This window comes from Purpureocillium lilacinum (assembly GCF_023168085.1).
Source record: "Purpureocillium lilacinum CBS 284.36 DNA, scaffold_5, whole genome shotgun sequence".
In the NCBI taxonomy this organism is placed as follows: domain Eukaryota; kingdom Fungi; phylum Ascomycota; class Sordariomycetes; order Hypocreales; family Ophiocordycipitaceae; genus Purpureocillium; species Purpureocillium lilacinum.
Window position 1 is genome coordinate 749,359 of NW_027072115.1, and position 23,115 is coordinate 772,473.

At 60.1% G+C, this 23,115-nt stretch overlaps 10 protein-coding genes across 10 annotated transcripts; 4 read left to right on the forward strand and 6 right to left on the reverse strand.

The window, feature by feature from the left end:
- Nucleotides 1-792: 792 nt before the first annotated feature.
- Nucleotides 793-1,518, forward strand: PLICBS_006831 (uncharacterized protein; the record flags this gene model as incomplete). Its single annotated transcript, XM_065601065.1, has 1 exon — nt 793-1,518. One exon carries the CDS (start codon nt 793-795, stop codon nt 1,516-1,518), a length of 726 nt encoding a protein of 241 aa, XP_065457137.1.
- A 215-nt stretch (nt 1,519-1,733) lies between these two features.
- PLICBS_006832 (uncharacterized protein) lies at nt 1,734-6,907 on the reverse strand (the record flags this gene model as incomplete). Its single annotated transcript, XM_065601066.1, has 5 exons — nt 1,734-1,795; nt 2,011-3,905; nt 4,680-4,815; nt 4,911-6,538; nt 6,690-6,907. The coding sequence occupies 5 exons, from the start codon at nt 6,905-6,907 to the stop codon at nt 1,734-1,736; spliced, it is 3,939 nt and encodes a 1,312-aa protein (XP_065457138.1).
- Nucleotides 6,908-7,473: 566 nt separating this feature from the next.
- Nucleotides 7,474-8,520, forward strand: PLICBS_006833 (uncharacterized protein; the record flags this gene model as incomplete). The annotated part of the gene is made up of 4 exons (XM_065601067.1): nt 7,474-7,805; nt 7,931-8,093; nt 8,157-8,404; nt 8,466-8,520. 4 exons carry the CDS (start codon nt 7,474-7,476, stop codon nt 8,518-8,520), a joined length of 798 nt encoding a protein of 265 aa, XP_065457139.1.
- A 41-nt stretch (nt 8,521-8,561) lies between these two features.
- PLICBS_006834 (uncharacterized protein) lies at nt 8,562-8,855 on the reverse strand (the record flags this gene model as incomplete). Its single annotated transcript, XM_065601068.1, has 2 exons — nt 8,562-8,798; nt 8,847-8,855. 2 exons carry the CDS (start codon nt 8,853-8,855, stop codon nt 8,562-8,564), a joined length of 246 nt encoding a protein of 81 aa, XP_065457140.1.
- A 794-nt stretch (nt 8,856-9,649) lies between these two features.
- Nucleotides 9,650-10,304, forward strand: PLICBS_006835 (uncharacterized protein; the record flags this gene model as incomplete). Its single annotated transcript, XM_018320216.2, has 2 exons — nt 9,650-9,702; nt 9,788-10,304. The coding sequence occupies 2 exons, from the start codon at nt 9,650-9,652 to the stop codon at nt 10,302-10,304; spliced, it is 570 nt and encodes a 189-aa protein (XP_018180113.2).
- A 548-nt stretch (nt 10,305-10,852) lies between these two features.
- Nucleotides 10,853-13,652, reverse strand: PLICBS_006836 (uncharacterized protein; the record flags this gene model as incomplete). Its single annotated transcript, XM_018320217.2, has 2 exons — nt 10,853-11,041; nt 11,148-13,652. 2 exons carry the CDS (start codon nt 13,650-13,652, stop codon nt 10,853-10,855), a joined length of 2,694 nt encoding a protein of 897 aa, XP_018180114.1.
- Nucleotides 13,653-14,715: 1,063 nt separating this feature from the next.
- PLICBS_006837 (vacuolar protein sorting-associated protein 35) lies at nt 14,716-17,566 on the reverse strand (the record flags this gene model as incomplete). Its single annotated transcript, XM_018320218.1, has 4 exons — nt 14,716-14,880; nt 14,937-15,083; nt 15,147-17,358; nt 17,433-17,566. The coding sequence occupies 4 exons, from the start codon at nt 17,564-17,566 to the stop codon at nt 14,716-14,718; spliced, it is 2,658 nt and encodes an 885-aa protein (XP_018180115.1).
- A 716-nt stretch (nt 17,567-18,282) lies between these two features.
- PLICBS_006838 (uncharacterized protein) lies at nt 18,283-19,107 on the reverse strand (the record flags this gene model as incomplete). Its single annotated transcript, XM_065601069.1, has 1 exon — nt 18,283-19,107. The coding sequence occupies one exon, from the start codon at nt 19,105-19,107 to the stop codon at nt 18,283-18,285; it is 825 nt and encodes a 274-aa protein (XP_065457141.1).
- Nucleotides 19,108-19,931: 824 nt separating this feature from the next.
- PLICBS_006839 (uncharacterized protein) lies at nt 19,932-21,013 on the forward strand (the record flags this gene model as incomplete). The annotated part of the gene is made up of 2 exons (XM_018320219.2): nt 19,932-20,806; nt 20,905-21,013. The coding sequence occupies 2 exons, from the start codon at nt 19,932-19,934 to the stop codon at nt 21,011-21,013; spliced, it is 984 nt and encodes a 327-aa protein (XP_018180116.2).
- A 232-nt stretch (nt 21,014-21,245) lies between these two features.
- On the reverse strand, nt 21,246-22,172 carry PLICBS_006840 (uncharacterized protein; the record flags this gene model as incomplete). The annotated part of the gene is made up of 1 exon (XM_018320220.2): nt 21,246-22,172. One exon carries the CDS (start codon nt 22,170-22,172, stop codon nt 21,246-21,248), a length of 927 nt encoding a protein of 308 aa, XP_018180117.2.
- Nucleotides 22,173-23,115: the final 943 nt, after the last annotated feature.

Sequence of the window (23,115 nt, forward strand, 5' to 3'; positions counted from 1 at the left end):
GTAGGTCCACGTAGCGGAAGTCCGTACGAAGTACATGTAGTCAAGAAACTTCTTCACTACCAGCCAGAAATGCTGTCTAGCGATAGTATTGCAACCAAGTACTTACCCCCGGACGGAGCCAGCGACGTAGAAATCGCTGGGCCCATCCGTTTGTCCAAACCAGATCACATGCACCAGACACTGCCTTAATACTTTGCTACGGAACACTCGCAATGCTCGAGTCCTCGACATGTAACAGTGTGCTTAGTGCCCATGCCCACTTTGTGAGCACCTCACATCTATTTCCCTCGCGTATCTGAGGATGAACAGATGCATCAGTAGACGGGCGCCCACCTCGAATTGTTGCTTGCTGAGACTCCGCCCAGTAAGTAAATGGATCGTCAAGGAGCTAACGGCAATGGGGCTCGCCGCGCAACGCAACTCGCCATGTCCCCCGATCTTACGCAGCTGCACCACGACGGCGGCGGCGCCGTTTAGGCAGATTACGCAGGCCTTGCCTGCGGGAAGCGTCACGACTGGCAAAGCGCCGCGAATGGACAGACGACGCCGTTGCGCGTGCCCCGTCGTGAACACGGAGGGCGCAGAGGCACAATCAGGGACATATAAGGTACGCTGCGCATCAACTACGTCGGTAGCCGTCGCGGAAGGACGACAAACCTAAAGTTAAACGGACTCGCTCATTTATGGACAGAGCGTATTGTACTGGCGCATCACATTACACCTTGCTCACAGTTGGGATTCTCCATTCTTGAATCCCGACCACCCATGAGACAAAGCTCCAGGATCGCCATCATGGACTCGGTCATCACTACGGCCAGCAACGCCTGGCGCTCGGAACGGCTCGTCTACCGCCCCTTTGACGCGCAGGACGAGGAGACGCAGGCGTGGATGCACGAGCATATCTCCAACGACCCCGTTGTGGAGGCGCTCTCGACGGGCGACCTGCTGCGCCCGCAGTCACGCAAGCAGAGCGCCGCGTACACGGACGTCATCGCCGGGTGCCTCATCGCCGTGGCAGTGTGTCTCCCTCCGGATGATGATGGCGACAACGAAAAATGGGAGACCAAAGGCGCACCAGCGCCAGCAACTGGCGACGACGGTATCTCCAGCGCCAGCGGCACCAGCACCGGCACCAGCACTACCGACAAGAAGAAGCCCAAGATGATCGGCTTCGCAGCACTGCACGCCACCGCGCCGTCTTCACCGCACCACCGGTCCGCCAACGTGGCGCTATGCCTGGCCTCGAGCTCGCAGGGCCGTGGCCTCGGCGGGGAGGCGCTCGGCTGGCTGGTGGACTGGGGGTTCCGGCACGGGGGGCTGCACCGCGTGGGCCTGCAAGCGGCGAGCTACAACGAGCGCGCGCTGGGGCTGTACCGGCGGGCGGGCTTCGTCGAGGAGGGGAGGCTGCGCGGACGGGTGCGCTTCGACAGGCAGTGGTGGGATCTGGTGGAGATGGGCATGCTGGAGGAGGAGTGGGAGGCGCGGCGGGGGTTGGTGGTGAAGGGGTATGGGCAGTAGGGGTTGGAGGCGATGGCTGGGCCGCCGTTGTTGGTGGCGGTGAGAATGCTCGAGGCCAGGATGATGATGTGTGGTGAGGGCTCAGGAGAATTTGTGAGTTCAGATGCGGGCCGGGCTTGTGATTACACTTGAGATGCCGATACGCGTGGACCTGGACCTCTTGAAAGCCTTGGACAGTAGCGAAATGCTTGATGATAGAAAGGGAATATCAAGTGCTACCTGAGATTGCCTGAGTTGCATGAGCATGAACTGTTATTGGACTTCTTCGGAGTCGGCTCTAGCACAAACGAGTTGAAGCTGTGAGAGTGTAACTCCTTTGCAAGCTCTATCGATACTCCAACACTTTATACGCAGGCATCTCCTTTACAAACCCCTCGTTTCTATACTCCGACAGCCCAAAACTATAACACCTTCCCACATGCTCCCAGTATCCATTCCCCTCCCTTACCACCGAAGCACAGTCGCTCCTGTTCATCAGGCAAACCTGATCACCGACCTTGGTCCCGATGGGCACCACGCCGAGGTATCCCCTCTCTGTCGTCGCGATACTGGTATAGTCCAGCTCCCTCGTCTCCAGCACGGTCCTCAGACACAGATCCAGCACGTCCGCGTCCTGCCACCCGCCGTCCCAGCTCGGCCGGAGCAGCAGCGGGAGCCACTTCTCCGCCCAGGCCGCCGTCTCGGCGTCCATGTCGGGCAGGTACACGGCGCGGACCGAGTCGGCGAACTGTGCACCAGACTCGATGCTGAAGGCAAGTTTCTCAAGTGCCTCTTCAGGCTTCAGTTCAATGACTCCCGTTTCGGGGCCGTGGATCAGGGCGCGGACGAAGCCGAAGAAACGCGTCATCACGGTTCGGTCCTCGGGCCTGGCATCGCCCAATATGTCCTTCATGAGGGTGCGAAAGAGGCCCTGCAGGGATGGGTGGCCGGTGGGATAGGCCGCGTGCTGCGAGACGTAGGAGATGACGAAGCAGAGAAGTCCATGGCTCTGTTTCGTGGCCTTGACTTTGTCGACCTTGACGATCGAGTCAAGAAGGATGGTTGGTACAAAGAGGCTCAAGCCTTGGACTCGCGGTGTTGGCGCATCGTCTGGGAAGATGTCTGCGTCTGCGTTTTTCTGTGTCGTTAGGATGTGAGGCGTGTAAGTGTTGGCGTGTAGGGGAAAGTTGGGCGCCCAGGATGGGAGCGACAGCATCAGCTCCTTGTTCTTCACATCGTCGCCATCATCGTCCACCTGTCCCATGCCAGCCTGCCCGAGCAAGTCCAAATGATTCAGCGTCCAGTCCTCATCCTCGGCCTGCAGAGCAGACACTTGCTCCAGCCACCACACCATGAACCTCGCATACAACTCGCCCAGCGACGCACTGGGGGAATAGTCAGGCTCAAATCCCATCCGCGTCAGACCCATGGTCCCGTAGATGAGATCCCGCGGGTCCGTCGCGCGGAGATCATTTCCCGCGCATGACAGCAGGAGCTTGAAGAAGCGGCTGTCGCGGTCAGCATTCCGGGCCCACTCAATGCGCAGCACGGCCTTCCACCCCAGGAGGTTGTCGTAGGTGAGGAAGTTCCAGATCGACGGGATGAGCCAGTGCGGTCGGCGGGGCGCGTCGGGGAGCTTGGCGAGCTCGCGGGTGGTCTTGAACCATTGGAGGATGGTGAAGAGGGCGTCGGGGTCGAGGGCTTGAGCCTCGGAGAAGAAGAGGAGGGACTTTGCTAGGACGATCTCTTGGACGACCCATGCGCGGCGCCAGTATGGCAGGTAGAGGAACTCGCGGAGCATGCGCCACGACTTGTTGGCGTCGAACTGGTCGCCTGGCAGTCCTACGTCGGCGTCGGTGAGCACGGCGTGTTTCTGCATCCAGCTCAGGTTCGCCTCGAGCGACTCGCTGTCGTCATCGTCAAGCTGTCCGACTTCGCCATGCACGAGACGCAGAGTGTCAATGGCTACTCTGATGGCATCGCTGGACGGGCCCAGGGACCCCATGACGAGCTCTGCGGTGGAGTAGAGCCGGCCCATCACTTTCACCTGCTGTTCGCGCTCGGCAATGTCGCTCTGGTTGATGCACACGGCGTCGACCCAGAGGTGAAACTCTGCCACGTCTCGGCCGGGGAAGCGCTGTCGCCAGTGCTGCTCTACATGCCGCAGGGCAGACGCGAGGTTCGCCGTCACCAGCATCGACTGGCCGTTTATCTTGATTGTGACTGTTTCTGCGGCCTCTCCCCAGAGATACGACAGCGCCGCGAGCGGCGGGGGAGCATCGAGGGCAACGATCGTCAGCGTCCATTCCGTGCCGGATTTAGCCTGCGATGGAGATGGAGTCAGGAGTCGAATCTCCTGCACAGAGTTGTCGAGCGGCTTGTAAATACTGGCGGCCATCTTGGCGATGCTCTTCCCTCGTGTCAAAGACAGAGGAACCGCATGAGGGAGATCGTCTCTCAGAGGGCGATGATGGTTGGCCCTGGGTAATAGGGCTGATGATGATTCGTTAATCTCACCTGCAGCTCGATTTGCCACAGCGCGTCGGCACAGACGGCATCGAAGCGGCGCCGTGATCAGCGCCGGGCGACGCTTAACCAGATACTGGAAAGTACAGTCATTCAAGGCCAGATATAGAGATTAGAGACTATACAGTCCGGCCCACTATAGATCAATGGCCATGTCTGAGCTGGAGACGGCATATTGCCTGTGCATGCGATACAGAAGACGGGGTGTTACTGCACCATAAAAACAGTGCCCTCGTCAAAGTCTCTCCCCCCAGGCCGTGCCGTTTAAATTACCGACCTAGCATGTCGCACTCGCAGGCGTTGCAACGGCAGGCGGTGGATTAGGGGAGGTGGCAGTATCTAGTTTATACTTCGAACACAAGCGGGGAGTGATACTATCATTGAATTCGTTCCACGTCAAATCGCGTTTCCCCCCTCTAGCGTAACTCTCATCAGAGCTGCCGTGCGGGGGCCTATAAAGTCGTGCCTTTAAACTTCGTCAAGCCGCTACTCATTTGTAACGACGCCAAAGTTTCCACCGCCTGTCGGGTCGTTTATCCGAGGGCTCTAGCGACGATAGTTCCGCCGCTGCCGTATCAGGGGGTGGCTCATCGCCGTGTTGTACTAATTGTCTGTTGAGGCCGAGAATATGAATCCTTTGACGGTGTTCCCAGTACCTCTGCCTGTCCTTCTCAGCCGCCTGCGCGGTCTCATGCTGGGCTGTAGGGAGCTTGGCGATTGCATTTTGGATCTCCTCCCGCCGCGCGTACTCCTTGACGCGCTGCGGATAGGTGAAGCGGTCTGGGGAGTTGACTTTTGCATTTTGCGGCTTGCCATTAGCACAGGCGAATGTGATGAGATGGAGGGAGAAAGTAGAGGAAGCAATTGCGGAGAGGAGAAGGACGTACTGTCAGTGAAGAAGTCGTCTGCGAGTTTGCCAAGTTCCTCGCTGCCCTCGGCAACCCGAAAGATGCCGAAAATGTCCGAATGCTCCCAATCGACGGCCGTGTCGGCGTCAACGAAGCTGGATTCGTGCTCGCCGCCGAAGATATCGTGGGACTTGATGTAGTCGATGCTCAAAATGGCGTTGACGCTCAGTCCCTCCAGAACATGCCATTCGTAATTGACCGGGTAGTCGTCCTCCCGCAAGGCCCAAGACGCCGTGGCTGTGCCAAGTGTTGTGGCTTCAGTTCCGTCCGCGAACCTGACCTTGATCCTTCGCGTCGGGTCGATATCGAGACCGCGGTCTGTCGCAAAGGAAGCAGCCATAGCCATGATGGTAGAACCCGTATCCGGAACCGCTACGCACGGCAAGCCGCCAACGAATCCCGCCAGACGTGCCTTGTCCTCGTTCTCGAAGGCACTGTGACCGTCTAATAGCCGGAGGGAAACTCTCTCCTGGTCAAACGGCCCGATCGGCACCTCCTTCAGGCGGTTTCGATGCTGCGAAAACGTCCCTGTATCCTGCAGAAACTTGAAAGGGAGGATGAGATCACGCTCAAGCTGTGGCATGATGTAGCACCGTAGTGGGTACGACACCCCGCTTCCCTCCTGATTAGCGAACTTGAAGTTCGTCTGGACGACGCCAGATGATTCGCGAACTTGTCCACACGGAAGCCGGAAACGCCTCCCTGCGCCCCCAGGCTCCGGCGTCAAATTTAATCGCTTCGCTTGCTCTTCTGATATTGCGACACAGTTGGCGCCCGTATCAGCTAGGGCAGAAATGGGATTGCCGTTGACAAGGCCGTCGATGCGCCATTCAAATTGGCTTTGTTGTCGCTGCAACGCCTTTGTCCGCGCTATGATCGCGTGATACTGGAAGGCGAGACGGCGTAGAGCCCCTTCGACGGAAGGATGGTGGCTAGCTAGAAGGAAGTCGTGGTGCTTAGAAAGAGCGGATCGTTGTAGCGAAATAAGGGCCTGGTACTGACCTTGGCTGAGTTGCCCCGTCTCTTGCGAGCTACCGTACTCTTTGCATTTGCTCTCAATCATGACTAGACCGGCGTAGATGCCCCGAACCTCGGCGATAAGCTGTTCTTGGGAGATGGGTCTCGTCTCAGGCTGCCTCATCATCTCACATGCCGAAGAAGGCTCGACGGAGGAGTCACCGTTCCGTGGGGAGGAACGTTGCGTCCTCGTTTGCCGGGCTCGGCGGGAGTGGCTGAAGCTGGCAAGCTGTGAGTGTCGGGTCACTGGCGTCTTCGGGCGCGGATCATCGTCCGGGCTCCAGAGCTGGCCACCGGTTGGACGGTTAGACGCGGCGCCGCGGTCGAAATCACTCATGTTATTCAGTCTCGAGCGGCTGCGGCCTGGGGTGGGTGGTGAGGAGCCACGCTGCTGGGCCACCGAGGCGGGCGGGGAGCAGAGCTTCTTGCTTCCACGCCGGTTCCCCTTGGTTTGGTTCTCGTCGTCAGGGTCCTCCGGCCACTCCAGTCCATCGGCATCGTTCACGGCAGCCGAAGCACTGGGAACGGGACGCTTCCTAGTTGGCCGATCGAGACCAGTGGCGTCCGAAGACCAGGTTGCGAGTTTGGATCTGCGCAGTCAACACCAGAAGTCAGGGGTCAGGGATAGGTGGAGAGGGCGGCACCCTGTGTTACGAGATGGCTGGACATGGCATGACATGACAGCACAGGAGAAGACATAAAGCACAAAGCATAAAGCAAGACGAGGGCATCAGGGCTTACCGGGGATTGTGTATCGTAACGTGCTTAAAAGCCTCCTCAATGTCGGCGGCGTCGGCAAGGGTAGGATGGCTGGAGACGTTTGCGCGGACATGGGCAGTGAAGGAGTCGAGGTCGGGCTGGATCTCGGCCCCGCAGAGTGGGCAGCAGCTCCTGGCAGCTATCTCCTGCCGGGCTGTTTTGCGTAAATGCTGAACCCATCCTTTTGTGAGTCGGTCCATTGCTGGAGCGGGCAGAGACACGGCGAATCCGGGAAATTTGCTCGACGATGTATGTCCGCAAGAAGGGGCAGGACGCGTTGGGTGATGGGCGAGAGTCGGTTCTTGCGGCACTAGTCCTTCATCCGCCTCTCAATCTGGATCTTGTTGGGATCAATAAGGGCTTTCTGCGTTGGAGAGAAGATTGTGCTGACGAGGAGGTCAAAGAGCGCCTGATCAAAAGAATCATTTTGCAGAACACGACTTGAGGGTATTATGTACTTGAACCCGTGTTCATTCTGTCGAGGCCTCCTGTGCATGCTCTGGGGCCGGGATGTCTCGAGGAACAAACCAATTACACGCCCCCACGTCGTGCGGCTGAGCGACTGCAATCCCAGTACTTTGTGCATCACTCCGATTCAGTGATGGCTGTGCTGGTTGTGACTTAAAAGCCTGACACGCACCTGCGGCAGGGACGAAAGGCGGCTGCGTCGTTATTGTTATAGGGTCTCCTGTGGTTGAGTATTCTCGACAGTGATCTCGCTTGAAGAAGTGTGCACACCCGAGTCTTTCATGTTGCAACCTCGCCCATGGCTCAAGCCGCGACGCCCGCGGGCTACGCACAGTGGTCATCCTGGATTGCTTCTGACCAAGATGGCGAAGGCCTTGTCTTTCGCAGGTTCGATAACCTTGCAGCCGTCAACCTCCTGTATCTTCAGAGCGAGATGATGGAGATCGAGGAACGTCTGGCTACGATGAACCGAGAGTCTACCGGGCGCCTGAGTCCGGATGCAATAGCGGAGACGTTCAGCTTGGAGGCCTTGGTCGCGCATTGCCAGCCGAATCACCCTCGACAGCCAGACGCGCAGCAGAGAATGGACCTCGTACTTGAACTAAGGCTAAAGATCAAGGAATACCGTGTGTAATCCCTCCTATACTTGAAACTAGCGAAATATCATTGCCTAGAATGAATCCTGCGCTAAGATAAGTAGATGAAGCTCTCCTCCTGCGAAGTCGCTTAGCGCAGCTAGGACGCCCAAACACCAGAGTGGTCGGGACCCTGAGTGATATGATGCGACAGGGCGGTGTCTACAAGATTCAGGGTAAGGCGAGACACTATCTGGAAGCCGAAAACGATCTCGTGGCCCTGGGTCCTGCAAGCCACGAAGACTACCTCTCGCAGTTCCTGAGGAAACGGCTGGCGCGTGCCGTATGCTACCACACGATCCCCCTCTGCTTGCTTTTGTTGCGGACTGCCTAACCCTTGTCCCAGGAGACGGGCTTGGACCCTGAAAAGCCGCGAATAGCACGGTTTGAAGAGGCCATGGTCACCACGATTCTAAACGCAATCACTATCGCTGTGGCCACTACCTTTCTCGTCGGACCGATCATTATATTGTATGTGGTGCAGACACCTTGGATCAAACTCCTGCTGGTCACCTTGTTCACTCTCGGATTCGCCGCAAGCGTTGCCGTCATCACGAAGGCAAGGAGACCGGAGATATTCGTCGGTACAGCGACGTGGGTTCATCTTCACTTCATCGGGGCATGATGCATTATCTGCTGACCAATCTGGCTATAGGTACGCCGCCGTCCTTGTCGTTTTCATTAGCACTGGGAGTCTGTCTGGCGGTTAGACGCATTTGCAGTCTTATTCTTGAAACCATCAAAAGCCCTTTCAAGTCTGTTCCCAGGTTCGGCGGTTGGTAGTCGGAGGGCCCGATCCTCTCTGGCCGGATTGGCCGTCGGGCATGCAGACCACAACATCACCCAAGCCGATGTCGTGCTTGTCGCTGGGCACGCCTCCTCCGAAGCCGACGAGAAATCGCCACTTGATGGAAGGGAAAGACCGGTCCATGTTCGTAGCGACGTTGCGGCCACTGAGCTCGCCGAGGATGTACACGTTCGAGTCGCCCTGCCTGTGGGGGAGGCGGGGATGCTCGATCACGAGCATGCATCAGACAGCGCTCATCTCGAAGCCGATGGCGCAAATGACGGCGACGGTGTAGTCTTCATGCCGCCTCGGGCGGCAGGGCGAGCTCAGCATTGTGGTGTCGGTAGGCCACCTTCTGTAAGGGCAGTGGAGACGATGCTATGTTTCGCAGAAGTGTAACGAGGGTGACCTTGGTAGGCAGGCCTGGTTCGAAGCCGCACTGGACATTGTGATGTGTGCAGTAGAGGAGAGGTCGTTTGACGTGGTGGTGCGCAGCGACACCAGGACCCTGAACTGCCAGCGGTTCCCCGCGCGGCACAGCGGCAACGTGAACCCAATTCATCACCCTCAAGATCTTTTTTTGTTGCATACTCATCATCGCTGGAAGCCATCTCGTCCCTGTACTGTAATTTCTTACGACAGAAAACGTTATATCCAAGTCGTGGAATTCGGAACATAGCTTCACTGACACTGCGTCTGCAGTACTGGCTGAAACCAGGCCGGAGCGGCAGTGTGTCGTCATCCCGTCGGTGCGTCGGTGCGGTCCGGTCAATGCGGTACGTACCTGTGGGAACGGACCGGACAGACGGACCCCTGCCACTAACACTGGATTCCTGGAAGGATGGATGGATGGATGCCCCGGAACGGCGCGGAGCTGGAGCTGACAACCTATCTAACGAGCCAGCGGCTCCACGTCTCACAAGTGCCGCCTCTCCCAATCCTCCTCCTGCTCCTCCACCTCTTCCCATCGCCATCTACAGCTTCCCGCGCAAACGCCCGACGCCCACAAGCCAGGTACGGCTTTCGGCCTCTGCGACGCACGCACGCACGCAATGGACTACGTCGAGCACCGCATGGCCCAAGAGGCCGCCAAACAGCCCGCCAGGTACATCCTTCCCGCCGTCATCCTCCCCCGTCTCCATCCCCAATCGTGCGTGTGCGACCTCAGCTAACGCTCCGTCTCCCACCAGCGCCGCGCTCCTCACGCCCCTCAACCTCATCCTCCTCTCCCTCCTCCTCTACACCCTCTACAGCACCTTCTTCTCCTCTTCTTCCTCCTCCTCATCCTCCTCATACCCAACTCTCCCGCGCGGCCCCCCGCCCACCGTCTTCCGGACGTACACGCCCCGCAGCCTGCTGCCCTACAACGGCACCTCCGCCCCGGGCGCACCCGTCTACTTCGCCGTCCGCGGCCGCGTCTTCGACGTCTCGCGCGGGCGCAACTTCTACGGCCCCGGGGGGCCCTACGCCAACTTCGCGGGGCGCGACGCCAGCAGGGGCCTCGCCTGCGGGAGCTTCGACGAGGATATGCTGACGGAGGACCTGGACGGGCCGCTGGACACGCTGGCGGATTTGGGACCCGACGAGATGGAGGCGCTGAGGGGGTGGGAGGAGCGCTTCCTGGAGAAGTATGATGTGGTGGGGAGGTTGGTGTCGGTGGGGGAGTATAACGAGAGGAAGCAGCAGCAGTCGCTGAGCTCCGAGTAGATGGAGGTCACTGTACGAATGCCCAACTGACGGGCTCGGGACGGCGTCAAACACGTATTAGAAGGAGACGAGCGTCAGGACAAAACGTTCCACTCGAGATGATGATATTCGCACAACGCTTTCTTCCGCAAAAACAAAACAAAGCCAGACAGACGGTCGATGATGATGCTAATGCTATTCACCGACTTCAGGCACGACCCGCCCCCGCCTCCCCGGGCGTCTTCCCAGGGACGCGCAATCCAAGCAATCCCAACTCCATGCAATGACCGCTCTGCCACGGGGGTCCCAGAGCACACACGCTCCGCACACCCCCTCAGACAGGGAACACAAGACAACATAACAAATGGACACAAGAAAGCCCACAACAGGACGTAAAAGGGGGTAGAAAAAGGTTAGGAATGGCGCCCGCCACATGTCTGATGCTTCTTCCTCGTCGGCGGCAAGCAAAGCTTCACCCTCGCTTTCCCTGCCCACGCGATTTGCAGCCAAAAATTGTACAAGGGGAAAAAAACTGTTCGTCTCGTCGCGCGTCAACTGAAAACGCGCTTCTACTTCTCCATCTGGAGCACCGTCGCCGCGCTGCGCAGAATCGCCGACGTCTTGGCCATCACGCGCCGCGCCAGCTCCCAGTCGCCCGCCTCGACCGTGTCGCGGATGGCCGGGAAGTAGCTCTCGTCGTAGCCCGACCACAGCTGGGGTCCGAACACGACGTGCTTGAACTGCGTGCGGTTGGGAATCTAGGTGCGCGAGTCTCGTTAGCATGCATGCGTCTCGCTTGGCCCGCCCTGATCGCGCGGCTTCGTTGGCCAGGGGTTCAAAGGACTGGACAGTGTAGTTACTCACCCCTCCGCCGAGCTCCAGATCCAGCAGCGCCGTGTCAAACGCGGCGAGCTTGTCGTTAAAGATGATGCGCTTCGCCCCGAGGTCGTTGGCCTCCCAGCCCGCCGTCTGCAGCACCTGGTGGTCCCATTCGAGCTCCCACTTGGCGAATTCTTCGGCGTTGCTCTTGACCAGCGCGACCGCGTCCTCGAGCTCCTTGATCGGCAGCCTCGTCTTCTCGTCCTTGTTGCCTCCCTTGCTGTCTATCCACTTGCCCAGCTCGTGTACCCAGCCCTTGAGTGCCTCGGCGTAGGCCACCGAGTCGAACGGCAGCACCGCCCGGTCGGCCAGGTCGAGGATGATGAGCCCCACGACCTGCGCCAGCACCTGGTGGTACACGAACCCGGGGTCGATGACGTTCTCCACGAGCGCAAAGTCGGCGTAGCTCGAGTGATACGGGAACATTTCGCCCTGGAACATGAGGTCCAGCGAGCTCGTTCCGGCAATGTCCTGGAACGCGACATAGTCGCTGCCCGCCCCCAGCCCGTCCATCCGGCCCTTGGCAGGCTTCCACGTCTGCCGCAGCGTCGTGTTCGTCTTTGGGTCCGTCACCCGGTCCAGAGCCCGCAGCAGGGCCTTTTCCATGATCGGCGAACCCGCCGCGCGGAACTCGGTGCCCGTCACCACCGTGTCGAGGTTGATGTAGGCGTAGGCGCCTTCCCGCAGCAGCTCGAGGTTGTTCTCGACAAACTCGGTCGACCCAATCAGGTTGTACTCTTCCGCGTCCCACGACATAAACTCAATGGTCCGCAGCGGCCTCCATCCTCGCGCCACCAGGTCACCAAAGATGCGCGCCAGCTCAATCATGATGGCAGTCCCCGAGTGCGGGTCCGTGGCTCCAAAGGCCCACGCATCGCGGTGGTTGCCCAGGATGATGGCCCTGTCGCTCTGCTCCATGCCGACAATCTTGCCGTACACGTTCCAGATGGGTTGCTGCTCGTTCTCGTCCTGCTCATTCTTGAGGCGCACAATCGGTGAGGAATGGTCGCCCGTCCACCACTCCACGTCGGGGACGCCTCCCTTCCACCCGTCCGGCACCTTTTCGCCGTGGCCCTTGAGGTGCTGCAGCAGGACCTGCGCGTCCCGCCATGCCAGCGGCAGGCTCGGAATCTTGACCAGGCCCGCCGTCTCGTTGACCTTCATGCGCGGCCTGTCCTTCTTGCTCTCCCACCCCGGCGTCAGCACGTCGCCCACCACCCAGCTCATCAGGCTGACGGCGCCGCGCTGGACGCCGTCCTCGGGCATGAAGCGGCCCTTGGGTGCGACGGTCCCCTTCAGGAACCCGTCCTCGGCGGGGTCGCTGTAGATGATGCAGCCCGCGAAACCCGCAAGCTCGGCCGCCTTGACCTTGAGTGCCCGGTCGGTCTCGGTGCCGTAGTATCGCACCAACGCGATGGCGCCGTTGGTGTCGATGCCCTTGTCCTTGAGCTTCTTGAAGTCGTCGCGCGAGCCGTAGTTGGCGTAGATGAGCGGCCCCTTGACATCCCCAGACTTGGAGTGCCCGTGGAACGCATACGTCTGTCGGCCGGCCGTCTCGCCGCCGCGCTCCTCCTCTTCCAGCTTGGCCGTCCAAATCGCCTTTTCGCCTTTGTCGTCCATTATCTGCACGGCCCTGCCGTCCTTTGTCGGGTAGTTGACGTAGACGTAGTACTCGTCCACCGACACCTTGTCGAGTCCAGCCCTGCTGAACATGCTCTTCACGTCCATGGCCGTGGCGTAGTCGCCCTCGGTGCCGGCAATGTGCGCGTAGTTGGAAAAGTGCTGCACCGACGCGCGCAGCCGCATCGGCTCGACCCTGGCCTGCAGGAACTGGCGCAGGTCCTCGGCGTCGAAGCGCATGCCGCCGTTGAGGCGCGACGACAGGTTGCCGAAGACGCCGCTGGCGAAGAGGAAGTAGAGGAAGCCCAGCACGATGAAGAGGGCAATGATGCGGGCAAACACAAGCACCATTGTCAATCTGTCGAGCTTGGGCCACCGCCATCGTCGCGTCTCGGTCGCCTCCTCGCCTTCTTCCGTCGTCTCGGTGCTCTCGGCGGCGGGTGCCCGTGACGGCAACCGGATACGGAACCGCGGTAGCCTCGGCCTCCACGACCACTTCCACCGAGGTAGTGAGAGCCTGAAGCCTATCCTCTTTCCCCATGACGAGCCCCGTGAGCGTGACGGCTCCTCAATTTCCATCTCTTGCATTTCGCGCCGCACCTGGGCGGCCTCTTCGTCGTCGTCGTCATCGCTGTCGCTGCCAAAGAGGCTCGACTCGTCGTCCGTCTCTACTGTCGGCGCCCGGTAGCCGTTGGGCCGTCGGGATGAGCTCCCTGAGGATTCGGCGTGCGGAAGGAGTGATTGCGCCTCGGCCTCGGCGGCGTCGCGCTCGTCGGCCCAGGCCCGGGGGTCGCGGCGGCTGCTGCCGGCGACGGCCTCATCGTAGGTTGGCGGTACGGGGTCGTAGAAGGGCTGCTTCTCCGAAGGCATCGTGGACTAGGCGCAACTGCCGGGCAGTCGCTTGCGTGTCCGGTCGGCGGGGGCACGGTCGGCGGCCATGCAGGCCAACGGGGGTTGCGAGGGAGCGTCGTCGATGGGATGGATGGCCAGGGACCAAGGGGTCGTGTGTGGTAGGTAGGTAGGGAGCGAGCGTCGGGTGAATGGCCAAGCAAGCGGGTCGAGGCCGTCAGCGTGTATGCAGCGAGGATGGATTACGGCGCATCTGGTCGATCAGCCGCAGTCGCTGCCACCACGTCGGTACCGGGAATGAAACTGCGTCGCGATGCGGAGGGTGGAATTAAAGTGTGTCGAGGCGAGGATGAGGAGGCACGGCGACGGAACGGGAACATGGCAGCCACGTAACCTTGGGCTTGGGCTTGCGGCGGGCGACACGCACCGCACCGCACCGCTGACGGTTCATAGGCACCCCGACTTTACAGTGGACGGGAGCCAAAACGAGCGACAGGGGCGCTGTAACTCGGGGCGCGGCAAGCCACCAAGTCTCCTGTCGCCCCAGGCCTCCTCCGCTCAAGCTGCTTGGCCGCTGCCCCGAGTGGCGGAGTTTTAGTGGGGTGCTAATAAATCCGTGCGCTTGGCGCTACAGACGGCTCCCTCGAATCCCCGGAATCGAGCCGCACCTGGGTAGGTATCTCACGTCTCGTCTCCTGACGTCCGCGTCCGTCCAGTAGGAAAGCTGCTGAAGTCCGACTCAGCCACGGCCCGAGGCGCAAAGCCCGTGGTTCAGCGCGCAGTCTGGCCTGGTCTCCAGCACCACCACCTCTTTTATTACCGTGCAGCGGCGTACCTGCACCAGCGTCGACGGCAACGTGTGAATGAGGGAATAATAAAAAGGAACAAAGACACCCGAGCAACGATTGGCGTCGCAATTGCAGTCGCTAAGAGGTAGAGGAAGTAGGTATTTACACTGAAGTACACTGTCGGTCGTCACACCCGCACCGCTCATCCACCGCATGCTGCTCAGCTATCTACGTACACGCTTGAATGCTGCTTCTTCATCGCCCTCTTCGCCTCCATCTTCTCTCCAGCCGCGCCCTCAGCTAGGGTACAGCACCACGCCTTCATACTGCCGACTCCGGATGTTCTCCAGCGTCTGGTGGAAGTGCTTCTTGCTCGTCTCAATCGATCCCGTCTCCTGCTGGTTGCCCGCCAGGTTCGAGTGAATCAGCTCAATCAGACCGTTGAGGTACTTGGTCGTCACCTGCGCAGGGTCAGCACGGATATCTCGACACGTCAGCCCAGCCAGGGTATGCTTACCGATTCGTTTTGCTGATCAAAGTAATAGACGTAGCGGTCCAGAATCTCGACAAACAGCTCAATCGACGTCGCAGTCTCCATGCACGAGTCGGCCACGCGGAGGGCCCGTTGCAGGCACTCGAGCACACGCTTTCCGTCGCGGTACAGCTGCGATACGCATGTTAGTCTCTGGGCAAGTCCTGTAGCGCATTTGAAGGGCTCTGCACTGACCTCGGTCTCCTCCGTCTCGCCATTGCCGGCGATGGGCGTCGCCCACCACAAGTGGCTCGCCAAGTACACCGCACGGCACTGATCCGGCTTCCGCAGCAGCTTGCTCCCGTGCTGTGCGCACTTGGTGATCAGTGTGTCGTAGTTTTCCTTGCCAAAGTTGCGCGTCTGGTGCAGCGATGACGCAATGACGCACACGGCCTGGAACTGCGCCTTGGAGTCCGACACGGCCTCCTCGTACACCGTAAACGCCTGCGCATAGAACTCGTACGCAACTTCTTCAAACCCGTTCAGGTCCGCCGCCTGCCCGGCGCTGCAAAACAACCGCAGTGCCAGCTCCGACGTACCCGCGCCGTTAACCCGCGTGTAGAGGTTGCTGAGGGCCGAGTGCATGAACTTGTACAAAGCGTTGCTCTGTGTTTCCCAGTTGTCGTCGTAGTGCTCGCGGAGCTTAAACTTCCTCGCCAGCTTCAAGCAAGCCGTGATCAGCGGCGGCGTCGTCGTGCGGATCCGGTCGTTGCCCTCGGCGTACGCCTTGCGCGTCATCTGGAGAAGCTTGAACTGCGTGTCGTTGTCCTCTGCTTGCAGCAGGTGCACTATCCTTGCGAGCCAGCCCTGCTCCTCCATTGTCTCGTCCGTCTCCACCGCTCGTCGCTGCGCAGCGCCGGGATACCCCTGAGGCGCTTGCGAGCCTTCCTTGACGAGAACTGACAGGATCTCGAGCACGTGCTCCAGCTGCTCCGTCTTCACAATCTTGGTCTGATCCTTCAACAGCGCTCGAGCAATCCCGCCAGCCACTGCTCGTCGGGTAGGATAGGACTGGCATTGGAAAAGCGGAACGTATGTCGGGAGAGACAGGGCGGTGAAGATCGAGGCATATCTTGTGAGAGGTGCCTGGAGGAGAGCCAGGAGGCTTTGCTGTGCGGGAGGCGAATGCAGGTCGGCATTGTTGATGTTTTCTCTCGTCTTCGCAGTGGCAAAGGCAAGAATTTGGTCGACGTAGTCGAGGCGGTCTGGGTAATTGTTCAAGGCGAGGTTGCACAGCGAGACGAGCAGCGCAATCGTGTCTTGGATGGGGAGGTGCTGTGCCTCGACGAGGTTCTTGACTTGCGAGAAGAAGACCTCATACAGGTGCACGTTGGCGCCCTCCGTCTCCTGACCGTTCACAGCAGTCGTCTCCGTGTCGGCAACCGACGCGGCGGACTCGCCGGCCAGCGTGCTCGCGTCATCGCCAGTCGCGGCCGCGGCCTCCCCTTCTTGTCCGTTCGCGCCAGCAGTGGAAGCCTCGGCGGCCTCCCCTTCAGCCGCAGCTTCAGGCTCCGCCGGGGGAGCCGGCTTCGGCGCATCCTTTTCCAGCTTCACCTTTTCCAGCAACTTGGCCAACGCTTCGGCCTCGGCCTTTTCCTGGTCGGGCCCCTTCTCCTTGGGCCCCTCGCGGTCGGCATACTCAGACAGGCGGTCCATGAGCCCAATGACGATGGACTTGACGTCGACATGCGGGTTTAAGCGCGAGACGGCGGCGAGGAACTGGTCCAGCGTGTGGAGGTGGAACTCGTCCGGGAACACCTGCGTGATGACCTCGAGGAGGTACTCCTGCGCCAGGACATCGCGGCACTGAACCACCTGCTCCAGCAAGGGGCCCAGGATGCCGGACTTGTACGTTTCCAGGTCCACGAGCTGACTCAGACGCACAATATTGCTCCCGACGAGCAGCTGCAGCTCCTTGCGTTCGCGGATGCGCTGCTCGCGCTCTCGCGAGTGGCCCTGGTGCTGCAGCCGGACCCACAGCTTGTTCATCTCGACAAAGTTGGTGAGGATGAAGTTTATGGAGTCGCCCAGGTTTCCCTCGGGCCCTTCGCTGTCGGTCGTGGGCAGGTAGTCCCTAGCCTGGCCGGACAGGTAGTACCGCAGGAAGAGGCCTCGGATGGGGTGTTGGACGCCTCTGCTCATGTCCATCATGTCCTTCATGAGCTCCTTGACGGGGGCGTCCTCGATGGACATGTACGCCGTGCCGACCGTGATCATGAGGTACAAGCGGGGGATGATATTTCCGGCATATTGTACCAGTTCGTACAGGTCGGCAAGATGGTTGACGGGGTGGTTCTCGCGGAGGTGGACCGACAGGTAGCGTAGCGCGTCGAAGACGGACATGTACAGCTCGTAGTACTGCTTCGGGCCAAGGCTACTGGTGCGAAGCTCGGAGACGAGCGTCGAGCTGGCGCGAGGATACAATGGTCAGCCAACGCCGGGCGGGCGCTTCCCAGGAGGAGACGGTCGCGACGGCCTTACCAGCATTTGAGGGCGTCCATGAGCTTGCCCGGGGTGTCGAGGCATTTCCGCATGAGCGAGGTCTGCTGCCGCACTGCCACGAGGGCATCCTCGAGCAGGCGGGCCTGGTCCTCGGGCAGCGCAGGCGTCGTCATGGTGGACGAGGTCGGAGTCGGCGAGGGCTCGGCAGCGGCGGGGTAGCTCGGACGACGGGTCGGGGGGGGAGGGATTGCGCTGGACTGTGCGTCTAAATAGACGACATTGACTGCCGCGACGGGAGAGGGCCGACGCGCGCAACGAGCCCGGGGGTGAGGATGCTGGGGTGGCGGGCGTTTGGTGTTGGTTGACTGGAGCGCAACGGGCTGGCGCTGGTGGTGACGACTGTTTGGGGGCGCAGAGCGACGAGGTGAGATGCGGCAGGGCAATGGAGCTCTTGCCTGTCTGGGTTGGCAGTTCGGGGCTAGGGGAGGTACGAGTACGCAGGCAGGCGCCCAGAGGCATGCAGGCAGGCGCCACCGGGCACGACACGACACGCAACGTAATATCACGTGAGCGGATGACGGGGAACTTGGATTCAGACCCGCCGCCGCGCTTTCAGGGCATTGATGGGCCTTGGCCATGCATACCGGCGTACGAGCATTCAACTTTTGTGATGCAATTGCTTCGATGCATGCGTCGTGCGACTTTTCTCCCTGCGTGTACATGTCCGAGCACAACTGAGTCCGCGCTTGCGCCGTGCACCCTGCCATACACCTTGCGCCCTACATAACAGACCATGGAACGGCCCATGTCTCGACAGCCAGCCGTGCCACATGTGAACCGAGTCTCGCCGACACGATTCATGACCTCATCGGATTCCGCTCCTGTCATCTCAAAATCCCAGTCTTGGTGCGCTTGCCCTGTCACTCCTGTGCCCTGACACGGCCACCGCGGGCATACCCAGCTGCGACCTCATAAACTCGACGAGCGTAGTCTCGATCGATCCCGAGAAGGCGGCAAAGATGAGCATGGCCGACGTCCTCGGCGGCGGCAGCGGCGCCAAGTCCGCCGAGATCTCCAGGACCTCGAGGCCCTCCAAGCCCGCTAGGTCCCTGACCCATTGCAGGACCTCGTGCCGCGTCGCATACAGCAGCCGCAGGTCCGATACGCTCAGCTCCCTGGGTCCGTCCCATGGCGCGCGAGGCTTGCCACCTTCAACAACGATGCTCAGCTTCCTGAGCCGCGGCAGCGTCCGCAGTAGGCTGCACGCAGGCGCCCAGCTCGGGTAGTCCCCCCCGATGAAGCTCACTGGGCTGCACTTGCGGAGGCCGATGTGCTGCACCATGCTTCTCGTCGTCGTCGAGAGGTCGCCGAGTAGGTGGATGGCGGCCTCGATGTCGCCGCCGAAGTGGAATGAGTGTTTGGCATATAATAGTGTCAAGGCTTCGGACCTGATCTGATGGTTCACGGCCAGCACCGCGGTGTTTATATCGCAGTCGTCGGCGAGGACATAGGTTGCATCGCACGCGCGCCTCCCCAATGTCGGCTCCAGTGCATTGTAGACGGACCGCCTTGGTCTCTTGTTGCCGTCTGCCTTGAGCAGAGGAAGGTAGCGGTTGCGGATGTTGAGGACCTCGCTGCCACCAGGGTCCAAGAGATGCTCGTATATCATGAGGCGGATCTCGGGCGGGATCCGCAGAAATGGCGACTCTGCCATGCTCAGGGCCCAGAATTTGGGATCTCCCCGTTCAGCGCAAATCCGTGCCCTTTCGTGGGATCCTAAAGGATAGGAAAGCGGTGACGTTTGGGTCTCGTGCATGCGCACGTAAGATAAGACGGGTCGCCCGGAGTGGTGAGGTTCGGTTATGAGGTCGGAGGCTCACGACCTATCAGCCGCACATCGATGGGAGCTTCAGCTCGCGATTGACTGCAAGCCACGAACAATCGACGCTGCGCCAACGGCGAGATATGAAGCCTCAGGTTCAGGCCTTTCGTGAAGGCGGTTTCCACGTTGCGATTCTTGGTAAAGTCGCCATCAAGGTGTCAGTCGGCGCTTGCATCGTGCCCATCCTCTGGAACTCCAGTTCAGGCAACCCCACAGTGGGCAGTCCCGTTTCTCATCCATTGCCGAGCCGCGGTCAATTGAATATTGGGAACAGCGGAAGACGCGGATAACAATGCAACGATGCGCATGAATCTACGGTCGCCTAGATGGCAAGCTTGCGTTGTTGCCAGTCGTGCGCATGCAGTCGTGCAGCTGTTGTCCTGGCTGCAGAGGTTATGGCGCAGTCTCGGGTAGCCCGTACCTGCACTAGGCCCCTCGGGCGACTTACACCACGACGAGATCGGGCACATTCCTGCGATGATGGCTTCGGTTACGCTTCCCGTCCCTTGGGGGCCAGACGCGCAAGCCATGCAAACACCCTATCGCTATCCTTCAGAGCCATTCTGCAAGGCATCATTACGTTCAAGCCAAAGCCTCCATGCCTCATCATCAGTTCATCACCCACTCCAACAAGACACTAACAAGAACCCGGCGCAATGGCAAAGACATCACCCAACGTCTTCCACATCCGCAACGCCGGCCTCTGGCCCCACGACGCCGACTTCATGATCGCCGCCTTCGACTCCACCATCCCGCACCTCGCCGCCGGCGGCAACGCCGGCCAGTGGGGCGTCGAACCCTTCTCCCGCAAGGACGGCTTCATCCAGGAGACGCACGACGACGTGCGCCTGTCCGAGGAGTACCGCCTGACCGGCAAGGGGGACCCTGTGCGGACTTTTATCGCTGAGGTGCGCGTTGATGATGGCAACAGTACCAGCAGCAACAGCAACGGCAACGATGATGGCGGCGACGGGAAGGTGAACGTGAACGTGAATGGGAACGACAACGGGATCGGGAACGCGGACGGCGATCACGACAACGAAGGGAGCAACAGTGGCCAGCAATCAGATGGTGTTGCCGGCCATCCCCTCCCCCTCAGGACATCCCCCTCCCCCTCCGGCGCGACATTCCTCCCCGTCGGCCTCATCACCATCCGCGACGGCGCCTTCTCGCGCCACGTCTCCTCCAACGCACAGCTGCGTCCCTACACACAACTCGCCAAGGCCGAGCACGCGCGCGCGACCAGCGGCGGCAGCAGCAGCGGCAGCGACAGCGGTAGCCATAGCGGTAGTGGCAGCGGAAGCAATCGTGGTAGCAGTAGTGGCAGAGGAAGCGGTAGCAGTAGCGGTTCCAGGGGCGGCGGCGGCGGCTTCATCTACGTCGACGTCGTCGTCACCGACTTCCGCACGGGCAAGCGGCGCGCCGGCGCCGGCGCCGCCCTGCTGCAGGCCGCAAAGGAGTACGCCCGGGACCGCGGCCGGCGCTCCGTGTACATTGACTGCTGGACCGGCGGGACGGGGAAGCTGGTGCCGTGCGTGCAAACCCCCCACGGGGACCTGAGTGCTGCTCGTCCCTGGCACTGAGAGAGTTTCACTGACCTGTGCGCTGACGATTGCATGTGTTTCCTAGGTACTACCAGCGTCTTGGGTTCAAGCCCATCCAGGATTTTGGCGTCAAGCGCAAGGATGCAACTGTGTGGACGGGAAAGTTTCTGCGTTACGACCTGCCTGAGCCCTGAGCCACAGCATCTCTTACACCACATAGACTGAAGCGAAGCATTCGCGAAGGAACATGCCTCGAGCATCATACAAGTTTATTTGTGACATTATCCCCAATGCAAGGTCATTGCGCGCTAATTCTATCATCAGACTCTGTCATGTCGACTTGTGAAAACAATGGAAACAAAGGAAATGAGGACAGTCAGGCTCATAAACATCCCCAACGACCGCTTGCTAGACCAAGCACATGAATCACCACTTAACCACCTTCTGCGGAAAAAATTCGTCAATGAGCTCCATGTAGTACGGCTTGAGCTCCTCCGCCGACGGAACACCGTCGCTCTTGCTGTACAGGTCGTATGGGTTGAACGCCTGCACGGCCTTGAGCATGTCGTAGTCCTTGCTGCACATGAGCTCCCGGTAGGCGCCCTCGCGGTGCCAGGGGTAGAAGGAGTGATAGCGGATCATGGCCAGCGCCTCGTCGGGCAGCGTCGACTGGTCCTTGACGACATGGTACAGGTACTCGTCGTGGCCCCAGCTCAGCATCACGTTGTCGAGGCCGCACCCGGGAGTGTAGATACCGAGCTTGGTGCTGTAGACGGGATCCTTGACATCCGGGTTCTTGGCAAACGTCTCGGGCAGGATGATGCGCTTGTCGAAGGCACAGCCGACGGGAAAGGTGTCACCCACCACATCCCACTGGCCTTGGGTCTCGAGCTCGGGGAAGAAGAGCATCAGCTTGCCGAGGTCGTGGATCAAGCCCGTGATCTGCATCCATCGGGGCTTGCCGTCGCGGCGGATGGCCTCGGCCGACTGGAGCAGGTGTTCGATCTGCGACAGTGACGTGTCCGGGTCCGACTCGTCGACGAGCGTGTTGAGCTTCTCCATGGCCTGCCAGATGGTCATCTCCGGGCGCTTGCGCGAGGCATTATAGAAGCGGTTGCGCGCGGCAAGGTTGTAAGCGACGGTCTGCTTCTCGTGCTGCTCGCGGTAAAAGTTCTTGACTCGATCGCAGGCGTCTTCGTACTGGCGGAACTGCGTCTTGTCCTTGGCGGAGTCGAACTTGGACGCCGCGTCGTACTTCATGCAGTTGACATCGTCGATGGCGTCCGACATGTGCTCGAGGTCCTGGCCGATCTGGTTGGCCTCGCTGATCTCCACAATTGCTGAAGGGGCCATTGTGAAGGATTTGTGATATCCACAGAGGCCGTGCGATGTGAGGCGTATATGCACTGGAGGTGTGAAGGAGTGGCCGGCACCCGTCGAGCCTCAAAAGCAAGACTCGAGTCGTAAAGCTTTCGCAAAGGAGTCGGAACGTGCGTCTATATGAATGCTGACGAGATTGTGTACGAGAGAAGGGCCGAGGTTTGTATGTTCAAGAGTGGTTGAGGTTGGCGAGAAGGGTCGAAACTTGTCGTCTTTAAGTATCTGGCTCAGCCAACCCCAGACCCGCAGCGTAATTCCAGATAATTTCCGTACGAAGACATTTTCTCCGCGAGCACGCTCGTGGTTTGCTTTACGTCACGCTGCTGAGGTCCCTACCCCTCCGCAGGCCCTTGCGAATGGCACCAGGCTGGGTAATGGCCATGTTGTTGATTGCTCCAATGGATCCAGAAACACTGGATCTCGTGGACCGGCAGCCCGGCGTCGTCTGCCAGTTTTGGCAGGGACTAATATTAGCTCCGCCGCATGTTTCCATTTCTAGTGCTGTATTTGTGGCTGGCGCCAACTGAGCGGGCCCCTGATCTTGAGCCCTCCGGCGAGGCCTTCCCAAAGTAGATTTTGCGGGGTCCTGGGTGGTTCAGATCTCGTCACCCCCACGACTGGGCCCGATGCCACCAGATTGAAATCGACGGGACATCTCTCACCCCACAAGTTCTTGTCGCCAGCAAGCGAGATGCTTATTCCACGGGTCGCGGAGCCGGGCCAGGAGGATTCGAGCATCATTCGAGCTCGCAGCGGTGGCTTCTTGAGCCTCTCCCTGTGGGCGACGGGCTACTGAAAATCTGAGCTCGCTTCCGAGCTGCTAGTGTCGAGCCCGTATCTGTTGGCCGACTCGTCCAACCAAGCTCTGGCCTGCGCCCAGTCCTGTTTCCCTTCGGCATGAGGAGTGCGACCTACA